Source organism: Rhinolophus sinicus, linkage group LG01 (assembly GCF_036562045.2).
Source record: "Rhinolophus sinicus isolate RSC01 linkage group LG01, ASM3656204v1, whole genome shotgun sequence".
NCBI lineage: Eukaryota > Metazoa > Chordata > Mammalia > Chiroptera > Rhinolophidae > Rhinolophus > Rhinolophus sinicus.
The window spans coordinates 15,872,508-15,884,914 of NC_133751.1; the positions used below are offsets into that span (position 1 = coordinate 15,872,508).

Here is a 12,407-nt window from a genome sequence, read left to right on the forward strand (position 1 = left end):
CACCGAGAGCCAGTCGAAGACTTCCGAGTAGTGACTGCTGCCGTCTGCTGTTGGGAGAGGGAATATTCAGAGGACAGGAGCCTGTGTGATTTCATCTCGGTAGGGGACAGCTGTTCCTGCCCCGTGTGCAGGTGGGGATTCTGACCCTGACTTCATTGTTCTGTTATTCCTTCCAAACAAGCACCCCAAACAAGGCTCCATCTTCCCCCAGCTCTGCTTTAAGGGAAATAATACTGAGGTGCCGGTGCAGAGGCCCAGTCTGCACAGGGTCGTGATGGGCTGGCCCTCACGTGACGGCCAAGCAGTCCTGCCGCTTAGCCACGAGTGACAGGTCGCTGAGCCCTGCTGCCGAGGAAGGCTCCCCCTTCCCCGAAGCTCCCTCTTCCTTTAGTGCTCAGTTTATCCATGGACATGAGTATTCAGTGTTTCACTGTCCTCTTTCAAGGGCTTGGGGATAAAAAGCTGCAATCCAAACTCCTTGGGTGCCATTTTTGCAGAGAATCCTTTCTCCTGTAGCTTCCTAGCCCTCTGAGGTCTGAGGGCCAAGCACCCACTGCAGGAATGGCGGAACACTGGCTGCCCTCCCAGTGGCCAAAGGTAGAGGATTACAAGTACGAAAGAGGCCATGAAAAGGCGGGAACGTTAGATGCCTGGATTGCATGCCAGCCTCTGAGCCTCACATTTCTGGCAGGGCTCTCAAAAGCATTTGGCTTTGGACTTTGAAGAGGAGATAAACTATTAAATTGCCAGGTGTTCCTCGGCCCTTGATGAATGCAGATGGCTGTTGACAGCCAGTGTGAGGGTTGATGCGGCTCCTGGAGGAGATACAACTATAATATGTCAGCAATCAAGCAGCATTATGGTTTTTTTCCCTACACTCAAACAGCAGCTTTGTGCTGCGAGATTTTTTTTTTTTTTTTTTTAACCTGGGTTCTTTGAAATCTCAGTTAAGAGGTGGCACAGAACAGAGAGGCCCAAGTTTCAATAGCATACTGCAGCAGACACGCTGTGTCCTGGCCAGCGACTTGGAGAGTGAGTGAAATCTCTCTGCTGGTGCTAACCTTTAATGATGGTGTTTAACTCATAAGTCCGTGGCTAATTACACAATGGCCAGTTAAAGCTAGGTGACCTCATTTGTTGACAACAGAGCAGAACAGAGGAACGGATGGGAAAGAGCTCTGATTATTCCCATAAGGACAGTGATGCTGAGTGTCCTTTTGAACAGTGCCCTCTGAGTACTGACTCTTGACAAGAGATTGTTGGCGACTTTGTTCTACGGGGAAATGCCCAGACCTGTCATTGGAAGGATTGGGGACTTGCTGCAGGAAAATGCAGGCAACTCTAACAAGATGACAGAATGTTCCGTGGATGGGAACTTCAGGACACAATAGACAGCACGAGGGAGCTGTACACCTTCCTACCCCCCGCTGCCTTGGGATTAGCCAAGACAGTAATTCCAGCCCATGCCCAGACAGAAAAGAACCCATCGGCCTAGGCTTTGGGGTCATACTCAGTGACCATGGGGGAACCAGATGATATTGACAAATCATTTTTTCTCTTGCAGTTTTGAGATATAATAGACATATGCATTGTATTAGTTATTAGTTTTTAGAAGTATAACATGATGGTTTGATACATGTATATATTTTGAAATGATTACCACAATAAGTTGAGTCAATACCCATCACCTCACTTTTGGGACCTGCTCCCTTAGCTACTTTCAAATACACAATACAGTGTTGTTAACAATAGTCGCCATGCTGTACGTTACATCCCCAGGACTTAATGATCGTATAACCGGAAGTTTGTACCTTTTGACCACCTTCACCCACCCCGACCTCCTGTTTCTGGCAACCACCAAACTGCATTTATGAGTTTGGGAGTTATTTTGGATTCCATATATAATTAGTATCATATAGTTTTGTCCTTTTCTGTTTAATTTCACTAAGCATAATGCCCTCAAGGCTCATCCATGTGGTTTCAAATGACAGGATTTCCTTTTTCTTTTTCATGGCTGAACAATATCGTGTGTGTGCATGCACATGGGCCTGCCACATTTTCCTTATCCATTCATCCGCCAATGGATACCTAGGTTTTCATGTCTTGGCTATGGTGAATAATGCTGCAGGGACCATGGGAGTGCAGATATCTTTTTGATACCGTGGTTTCATTTCTTTGGATATATACCCAGAAGTGGAGTTGCTGGGTCCTATGGTGGTTCTATGTTTAGTCTATTGTGAAACCTTCATACTGTTTTCCATAATGACTGCACCAATCCTTTAGTCTAAGTTATTCATTAGACAGTGTGGTCTAGTCATGGTGCCACATCCAGCTCCATTCCTACGCCTGGTGTCTTAGCGCCAGCACATCCGCTCGTGTGCCTTGGGTTGCAGTGGGATAGCAATGTGGGGTCAGAACCATGCTAGATTGGCTGTCAGTGAAGGGGGACTGCATAAGGAGCTGAAGGTCGCTTTGCAACACTCAGCAGTGGGGAACAGGCCTGCATTCTTCTCCTGGAAATTGTGTGGGGAGCTCAGTTTCATCATGTGTGGAATAGAAAGTATCCCTTCGAAGGAAAAACCATCTTCTGTGCATTACATCCTAACTGTTCTTTGGAAAATATGCTTCTTCGTTCTGATTAAATGTGTGTTCTCTTCATCTTCTAATGATTTTGCAGGAGAGAAATTTTTAAAGAAGAACAAAACTAAGCTTTTATTCATTCAGCAGAATTAAGTATTTCCTGTCTTCTGTGCACTGTGAGCCATACAACAAATGTACTAGAAACCTGAAGGGCCACTCCCCACAGTATAGAGATAAACACACCTTGCCCAGTGTGCAGAGAGTAAATGGACCCACACAGCTCTGTCCTGACAGTGGGGGGGCAGGAGGGTTGGGTTGGGTTGGGGCGGAGGGGAATGGGCACAAGAAGTTTACAACTGCTGTCCTGATCTTAGAGATAAAGCACCACATCAACAGTGCGGATCTACTTTTAAACCTTTAGCCAGATAGACTTACATAGTATGTTAGTGCTCATTTAAAAAAAAAAAAATCATCTGTAATCTAGAACTGCATGTCCTTCCTGCATTTTGCCTTTTTTCTGTGCCAAATAATGAACCTTTGATACACATATACCGTTATTTTAATTGAAGGATTCTCAGCTGTCATCAACATACTGAAATTAGTAAAACAGGGACAAATTAAACTAAACATGGGAAGATACACAGTCCAGATTTGGATTTGAGTGTCTCCCAATATAATTTGCTGAATTTTTCTTCATGACACTTTTGGATTTTTTTCCCTAGTTTACCACCACACTTTCAAATAAAGCAGTCTTCCATCGTGGTTTTTTTGTCTTTTATTGAGCCAACAAGGAAGAAAAAAAAATATTTTCCGCACTAGATGTATCCAGTTACTACTACTATTGAGTTAGGGAAGCAACCAATGAGTACTTTGCAAGCCCAGCCAGCACGTCAAGGTTTTTAAGCGCCACCTGGTGGCTATTTGGAGCATCTGCGTAACTGGTGGGCACAGGCGTTCAGCTCCGACAGTGCAGAAGAAAGAAAGGAAAATAGTGGGTGTTCTGCAATCTTGGCAAAAGAAGTGTACTGTGCGCCATATCTTCTTACAGCTTTTCCATGTGCACTTTTTAAAGATTGGGTTGCTTTTCTTTTTTTTTTTTACTCTGTCTTTCTGGTGCTTGCTTTTCAGGTTGACGCTGCTGTGACCCCAGAAGAGCGCCACCTCTCCAAGATGCAGCAGAACGGCTACGAAAACCCGACTTACAAGTTCTTTGAGCAGATGCAGAACTAGACCACCTCCGCAGCAGCCTCTGAAGTTGGACAGCAAAACCATTGCTTCACTACCCATCGGTGTTCATTTATAGAATAATGTGGGGAAAAAACAAGCCCTTTCGTTTTATTATTTACTCATTATCGCCTTTTGACAGCTGTGCTGTAACACAAGTAGATGCCTGAACTTGAATTAATACACAAATCAGTAATGTATTCTCTCTCTTTACATTTTGGTCTCTACACTACATTATTAATGGGTTTTGTGTACTGTAAAGAATTTAGCTGTATCAAACTAGTGCATGATTAGATTTCTCTCCTGATTATTTATCACGTAGCCCCTTAGCCCGTTGTATATTATTCTTGTGGTTGGTGACCCAATTAAGTCCTACTTGAAATATGCTTTAAGAATCGATGGGGGATGCTTCATGTGATGAACGTGGGAGTGTAGCTGCTTCTCTTGCCTAAGTATTCTTTTTCTGATCACTATGCATTTTAAAGTTAAACATTTTTAAGTATTCCAAATGATTTAAAGAATTTTTTTCCATGATTGCATTTTACTGTACAGATTGCTGCTTCTGCTATATTTGTGATATAGGAATTATGAGGATATACGTTTATTCCTTTGTGCCTGTTTTATGTGCACACATCAGGCGCTCAGAATTGAAATTTTTTTGGTCCATGGATCTTTGGATCTTTGATAAAGAAACGAATCCCTGTTCATTGTAAGCACTTTTCTTGGTGGGGGGTGGGGGGAGGGAGTGCTCTGCTGGTCTCAAATTACCAAGAATTCCCCCCCAAAATTTTCTGCAGGATGATTGTACAGTCATTGCTTATGACCATGATAGCTTTCTACACTGTATTACGTAAATAAATTAAATAAAATAATCCTGGACAAGAGTTTTCTTTCAAGAATGACAATGGACATTAAATATTCAGAGTAATTTTAGGTGGGGGAAAAGAGGCAGATTCATTTTGCTTTAACCAGTCTAAAACATTTTATTCGTGACACCAAAAATGGAAGGGGAAGGGGACAAAATCAGGGAATGGGGAAGGCATGCCTGGACAAACCCTTCTTTAAGATTTCAATTTGTATAAAATGGTGTTTTCATGTAAATAAATACATTCTTGGAGGAGCGCCATTGTTCTGGTGTGAATGATTTTATAGTGACAACCTTGTGGTTATTTAGTCATCTGAAAACTAGGGAGAAACCTAATGTAATCTAATGGTGGACATCCATATTTATTATGTCTTAGCTGCAAGTTTGAGAAGGAAATTGGGACTAACCTGCATCTCCTGGTGCTAATAAAATACTTTGTAGACCTAATTCTGTTTTATTGGGTCCAACGTACTTTGCTGATGTATCTTTTTGGTCCTCAAATTTGTGTCTTAGTCCGTTCAGGCTGCTACTATAACAAAATCCTCCTGACTGGATGCCTTATAGACAACAGAAATTTATTTTTCAAAGTTGTGGAGACTGGAAGTCAGATCAGGGTGCCAGTAGGCTTGGGTAAGGCTCTTCCAGGTCGCAGACTTCTTATACCCTCACATTGTAGGAGTAAGGGACCTCTCCAGAACCTCTTTTATCAGGTACCAATCCCGTTCACAAGGATTTCGTCCCCCATGACATAGTCACCCCCCCCAAAGGCCCCACCTCCTAATGTCATCACATTGAGCATTAAGATTTCAACATGGGAATTTGGGGGGCACATATTCAGACAGACCATGACAGTCCTGAATAAGGTATGAAGAGAAAAGTTTCAGGGAAATAAAAACATTAAGACCAGCTGGTAGTTCTATAAAGCAGGATTTCTGAACCCTGCATTATTGACATTTTGAAGGGAATAATTTCTGGGGAGTAGGGGGCTATCCTGAGCATTACAGGTTGTTGAGCAACATTCCTGGTCTCTACCCACTAGATGCAAGTGACACTTCCCAGTGATGATAATGGAAAATGTCTCCAGATATTGCCAAATGCCCCTCGGGGCAAAATCACCCTTATTTGAGAACCATTGCTCTATATTTTAAAACAATGTCATATGTACATGATTTTTACTTGAAGCCTATACAACTATTATTTCAAAGGTCTAAGAACACATCGACTCGTGTTTTTGCAGTGTTGTGCTTGGTACCAGGTGACCGTGACAGTCAGCCACCACGTTTTCACTGTGGATTGCAACCTTTTAAACTAAAACACAGCACAGAAAATTGATCAAAATCATTTTATGTCACTATGCAAGATGAACAGGCTCAGTGGAAACTCGTCTGAGCATGTCCTATCTTCATGAGAACAAATTAGACATGACTGTTCTATGAAGATGTGTAACACGTGACAATTTATATGTATGAGCTACAGTTCGATTTTGCCTGACCCAAAGAGAGGTAGCTAATGGGGTAAAAATTAGCCCTGATAGAGCAGTATATTTCCAGTGACACTAATGAAATGGAATCCAGCTTTCTCAAAAGTATAGGATGATTGTCCCAAGCCAGCCTTCAGTCCCAGTAACTGCAAGCTTTAGCTCTGATTAGAGCAAATGGAAAAAAAAAAAAATGTTAAGCACATATGTCGGATATGAAAAGAATTATGAAAAGAAAAGATAATGGCTTACAGCCTTGGTGCTCAAATTGAGATATATGGAAAGGATTCTCCAGATGGTCTAGATACTGGATATTCTTTCATGTGGTCAAGGACCCTTGAAGTCTACTTTGCTATCAGGATTGCAACCCCCCGCAGTCATACTGTTTTCATTTGCCTGGTTAATATTTCTCTACTTTATTTTCGGCTTTGCGTTTTAAATGTGTATCATATATAGCACACAGTTTGGTGTTTGCTATATGAGCCAATTTGAAAATCTTTCAACAGGCAACTTAGGCCCGTTCAGTTTTATGATATGACTGCTATGTTTGCTCTCCATTCTGTCATATCTCATGTTGTAATTACTGAGCGTTTTTATATTTACTGTGTCTCTGTCAGGGGAAGGCTCTTGGTATGCGCGCGCGTGTGTGTGTGTGTGTGTGTGTGTGTGTGTGATAGGAAGCTTTGTATTTTTATTCTAGTGGTTACTTTTGTACTAATGCTTTTTGTAGTGCTCAATTTTTCTTCTTTCTTAACTTTTTCCTGTCTTTTCTAAATGATACTCTGACTCCTACCTTCTGTGTTTCCCCGAAAATAAGACCTAACCGGTAAAGAAGCCCTAGCATGATTTTTCAGGATGACAGCCCCCGAACATAAGCCCTAATGCGTCTTTTGGAGCACAACTTAATATAAGACCTGGTCTTATTTTCAGAGAAACACGGTATCACCTATAAAACAATCAATGCTCTTACTCTACTGTCTCCCTTTTCTCTTTCCCATTTTTTCAGTTGCATTTGTTCTACTTTACACGAATGTTTACATAGTCTTCTTCAACCCACGAACCCACCCTATGTTAGTCTTAGCTATACAGTCGAATAAGTGAAATGCTCTCTGTCAGTCCTCCATTCACAGACACCTTTTGATGGGATGAAGCTCACCCTCCAGTAAATTCCTCTGCAAGAGCCCAGGTGTTCAGAATTCCTGGACTTCTGGCAGATTCAAAAGTGATTTTCTATCACCTCAAAACTTGAAGGGCAACTTGTTTTTTAAATTTCTTGAAAATGCTGCTCCATGCTCTCCCCTCACCTTGCATGTTATTTTTGAGAAATCTGAGGCCAATCTAAAATTCTCTTTCCTTTGTAAATTTTTTTCCATTTTTTGCCTGAAGGACCTAAGAATGTTTTTTTTAATCTTTAAAGTCTAATAATTTTGCAAAGCTATTTCTCAGAATTGATTATTCATGGTCAATTTTCCTAGGTACTGCCTTGAGCCCTTTCAATGTGTAGATTTGGTTCATTTATTTCTGGAACTTTCTCTTGAATTAGAGTTTTATATTGTTCCATTATTTTTATTTTCTTCTTCAGAGACACGAGTAAATACAAACTTTCAGCCTCCTTTGCCTCATTTCCATTTCAACCTCTTCCTTTCTGATCCTTTTTATTTTCTTTATCTCATTTTCATTCTCTTGGTTGTTTTCCTTCTATTATTCAGTACCCGCTATTATGTTTTTAGTTGAACCCTTTGGGCACCTTGTTATCTGTTCTTTATTACTGATACAACTATGTGATTTTCTCCTATTTCTTTCCTGAGTTCCATCAGCTCTCGCTTCATTTCTTCCTGTTATTTTTTCTTCATTGCTCTAGTTTTTGTATGTCTTGTTCAGAGTGTTTCCCATATGTATCCAAATGCATGATGGAGAATATTTACGTAATATTGAGTGTTGTGTTACAGTTTTCCTCAACTTTATGGTTGTTGGGGTGGGGGGCTGGGAGGCTTCACCAGCAGAGAATCTTTATTCACAACCTGGGACTTTTTGCGGTCGTTCTTATGGAAATGGTCTGCTGTTTCCTGTTCCTGTTCATTTCATGGGCAGGGTGCCTAGGGAAGAGCACGTCCTTCTGTCGGTTCTTCTGTGCAACGTCTTTCATCGCTGCCGTTCGGACTCGGAGAGGACGGAAAGAGTTGATGCGTTTTGTTCCTGTTTTCGGTAGGATCCTTCATTTTGCTTCTTATTTCCTTCTTTTCTTTCACTGCCTGTCCCCCAGGACACTCCCTTCTCTCCATATATCCTGCTCAAGGCTTCTCCAAGTCTGAACCTCTGGTCTTACCCACTTTCAGGCCGCCGCTCTGTAGCCAGGACTGAATTACCAAGTCCCAAGTGTGTTCACTATTTTTATATATATGTATATATTGTTTCACTGTCTCTCTTCCGAGTGGTTTTGTCTATTATTTTTTCCCAAGTGCCCTGCTCCCCTCCACTTCCCAGATTTCTGCACCCATCAGGTTGTGGTGGCTGCAGCAGGCCAGCAGGGGGCACTCTGTTGGAGTTTGTTTATTTTGTGTTTCCTCCAAGAAATAATTTGCAGGTTGCAGTTGCTCTTCCTCTTGGTAATGCCGAAGAGGGAGATTTAACTACCAGTACTAGCAAATCCCCACACTAGTATGTTCTAAAAGTTCCCCCAGGTGATTCTAATATCCAGCCAGGGTAGACAACCACTTGTATCAACATGTGCTTTTAATTTGTTTTACACATATTGTCTCAAAAATCCGTTGGCTTCCTCTGGCCATGACTGGGTTGTTTGCCTCCTACCTGAGTCCGTCATGGGGTGCTGTTTTTCAGATCTGTATTTCCCAAAGGTCTCTCTCATTCACCTGCTTCAGAATTACCTGTAAGCTTTGCCAAAAAAAATGCAGTTTCCTGCATCCCATCTTGGACCTAATTAAATAATCACGGGAGACCTAGCAGTCTGCAATTTTAGTAAGCTCCCCTCCCCCCATGGTTATATAAACCATGACGATCATAAGAATCACTGCTTTGGCCATTGGTGGGCTCCAAGGTTCCAGCCCTCCTGTTTCTCTTCTGTACACCGTCTCTGGGTAATCTCAGCCATGTGGAAAATATTACCATGCAAAGCAGAAGCTCAAACCTAGATCTTTTCCCTGAGTTGCAGGCCCAGATTCCCATTTTTGTTTTAATAACATGCATTGTGATTACAAATGCAGAAAATACAGAATGTAGCAGAAAAAGAGGATTCACTCATAATCCCACCATTCAGAAAGATTGTTAATACAAAAGTATTAAGACAAAGGTATTAACAATGCAAAATACTGGAAGTATGTATGCACTTACCTTACTTGCCATTTTTTTCATATACTGTAACCCATATCCAGCTTTAATATGTGCACTTGCTCTAATATGTGCATATTCTCATGTCACTTAAAAATTCCCTAAATTAACCATTTCTAATGACAACATAAAGATATTCATCTTTTTTGTAAATTTTTTACTATTATAAAGATATGTTTGAACCAGTCTCTTTTACCACAAATTGGTCTGTTTAATTTTTGTTTTTTAATAAGAGGCGGTTCAGTATCTGCTTCCAGAATGCAGGCATTTGAGCCAGGCTCGGACTCAATTGGGCCTCGGTTTTCTCACTTGTAAAATAAGATAATAATAATACTTCATACATTGGCCATGACGATTAAATGTGTTAATATACATAAAGTGTTTAGAACATTGTCTGCTATGTAGTAAATGGTATATAAGGGTAATAGTTACTCAGGAGAGTGACCAAAAAGGAGAAGGGTATTTTTAATTCTTATCTCTTTATTCAGAATCCCAAATTGATTTCAAACAAAAAGGTCCCACTTCCATCAGTTGTATATGTGGTGCCTTCCCAAAGTACCACAAGACAAAGAGGCACCTGGGTAATATTGTGCATCGCCAAGATGAAGTGAAAAACAGACACTAATTTTGGCCGAACTGTACACGCTATTTTCCTATTAGGCTGGACATTCGGGGATAATTCTCCTGCAGAGGATTCTTGGAAGATCCCTGAGTGGGCTTCTCTTTTATTCCCTCTCCCTTATCCACAAACAAAGGCCCTGCAGTGGTGTGATTTTCTGCACATAGGAAAAATTGGAGCACAAATAACACGTAATTCCCTTGCTTTCATTATATACATTTAACTTTGTGGAATACATGTGCAGATCCAATCAGAATGTGAAGCTCCATTATGGCTCGTAAAGCAACAAAAACTCTGCTCCATCTCCTCCAGCAACTAACAGGCTCTGAGGCTAACCAGCAGGCAATGCCTCATTTCGAACAGTGCTCTATTTGAGAAGGTTTTAGAGTAACTTCCAAAGCAAATAACTTTATTCGTCAGTGAGTTTTCTTGGAGAATCTGTTTTATGTGCTCCAGAGAATACCATTTCAACCACCCTGAACTGAGTTTTCCTAAGCTGCACTGTTTCTTCAAACTAGGAACCTTTTTTAGTGATCCCAAACTTCCCTCCTTCATTTTGTGAGATGGCCACAGCTGCTTCATCTTGTGTCATATGTTCTTTTAAAACAGTTATTGAGTGCCTACTGTATGCATTTAGATAACGTCCAGGGGATACAGTGTGTTTTTGTTTTTTTTTTAAAAAGACATTCTACTCTCAAGACCTTACAAGTCTCCAAGTAACCATTACTATCCCAAATAGTGATTGCATGCCAGCAGTTTTTATTAGGCCACATATTTGCAGTTTGGATGGGGTTCAGTAGGGAAAGCTCATGACTGCTCCACATAGAACTGGGGCAGCTCAACTCAAGGCTGGAGGATCTGTTTCCAAGATGGCACCCTCACGTGGCTGGCGAGTGGTGCCAACTGTCAGCTTGGGAGTGTAGCTGGGAGCCTCAGTTCCTCTCCACCTGTGCTTCTTTATGTGGCCTGGCCTTTCCCCAACATGGTGGCAGAGTTCCAAAGGTGAATGTCCCGAAAGAGAGGGCAGAACTGTATCACCTTTTATGCCCTAGTTTCAAAAGTTCCATGACATCACTTCTGTCATACCCGATTCATTGGAACAGTCACAAGAGTCTGCCCAGGTTAAGGGGATGGGACATGGATGCCATCTCTTGAGAAGCATGTCAAAGAACTTGTGGACATGTTTTAAAACCACGACATCAGGAAAATATATATATTCTATTAGAATAAGTAGAGGTGACATTCCCCTTTCTTTATCTGCCTAGCATAATTAACTGGTAATGAAAGACTGCTTAGGATGTACAAGGATGTGGCTTCATTCTCTCAGGTAGAGCGGATATTTTGTTTGTTTTTGTTTTCATATTTTCCCTTCTAGACTTCTCTCCCGAACAGCACATTCCTTGTTGCCTGCTGCTATCTCCATTCAAATATTTAACAGATTTCACACACTTACCATGTTCAACATCAAACTCCAGATGTCTTGCTTCTCCTTTAGCTTTTCCCTTCTCAATAAATGACAAATCCATTCTTCCAGTTGTTTAGGCCAAAAATCACAACCCACTGGTTGGTTATCCATTTTATTTCTTTGTCACCGTGAGGCCATTGATCAAATGTCATTTTGACGATGTTGTTCCTGACTGTTCTGGTTACAACTAAACTCCCTACCTGCCCCCAGCATTTCCTACACCCCTTTCCTCCTTCTTTTTTCTCTTTGGCACCGCCTTACTTTTATTTGCTTATTACTCTCCTCTCACTACAATATAAACTCCATAAAGGCGGGATTTTTTTTTTTTTTGTCTATTTTATTCACTGATGAACTCTTTGTGCCTAGAACAGTGCTTCATACATGATGATTGCTGAATAAGTATTTGTTCAATGAATAGATTCGTGTTGTCACATTTTGGCAACTAGTACAGAGAAAAGATCAAAGAGGAGGCGATATGGAAAGAAGGAGAATGACTTACTCAAATATCATATAAAAACAAGAGAACCAACAAAGTCGTATATCTTATTTTCTCAAGATCCAGTCATATGAATAGACTAACTAGTTTTCAATATTCTTCATTGCATGTTGGCTGGGCCTAAATAAAATGTTTATCCCTGTATCTGTTTCCTATGACATTTTCCTCCATGTCAGTATGGGGGAAATGGGCTGGAAGGGGCTGGCAGAGAAAACACGTTTCTGATGAGCCTGTGTGGCAAAAAACAAGCTCCAAAATTGCTTCATCGTTTTTATTCATCCTTCCAAACCAGAGGGTTTTATCTATAGCCAGCAACACTTTCACATCAAGTGATAG

The 12,407-nt window shown here is 41.2% G+C and overlaps 1 protein-coding gene and 1 long non-coding RNA gene across 7 annotated transcripts in view; both read left to right on the forward strand.

Annotated features, from left to right (window-relative positions):
- APP (amyloid beta precursor protein) overlaps positions 1 to 4,926 on the forward strand; it is a 244,591-nt gene extending 239,665 nt beyond the window's left edge. For all 6 annotated transcript variants that reach the window (XM_019729868.2, XM_019729863.2, XM_019729865.2 and 3 more), the window contains one exon: positions 3,709 to 4,926. In XM_019729868.2, the coding sequence (XP_019585427.1) occupies positions 3,709 to 3,810 (102 nt within the window). In that variant the 3' untranslated portion in view covers positions 3,811 to 4,926. The remainder of the gene's footprint in view (positions 1 to 3,708) is intronic.
- A 3,282-nt stretch (positions 4,927 to 8,208) lies between these two features.
- The window catches only part of LOC141570198 (uncharacterized), an 88,556-nt gene continuing 84,357 nt past the window's right edge, over positions 8,209 to 12,407 (forward strand). Inside the window, exon 1 of the long non-coding RNA XR_012494166.1 lies at positions 8,209 to 8,351. This is a non-coding gene — a long non-coding RNA (uncharacterized LOC141570198). The remainder of the gene's footprint in view (positions 8,352 to 12,407) is intronic.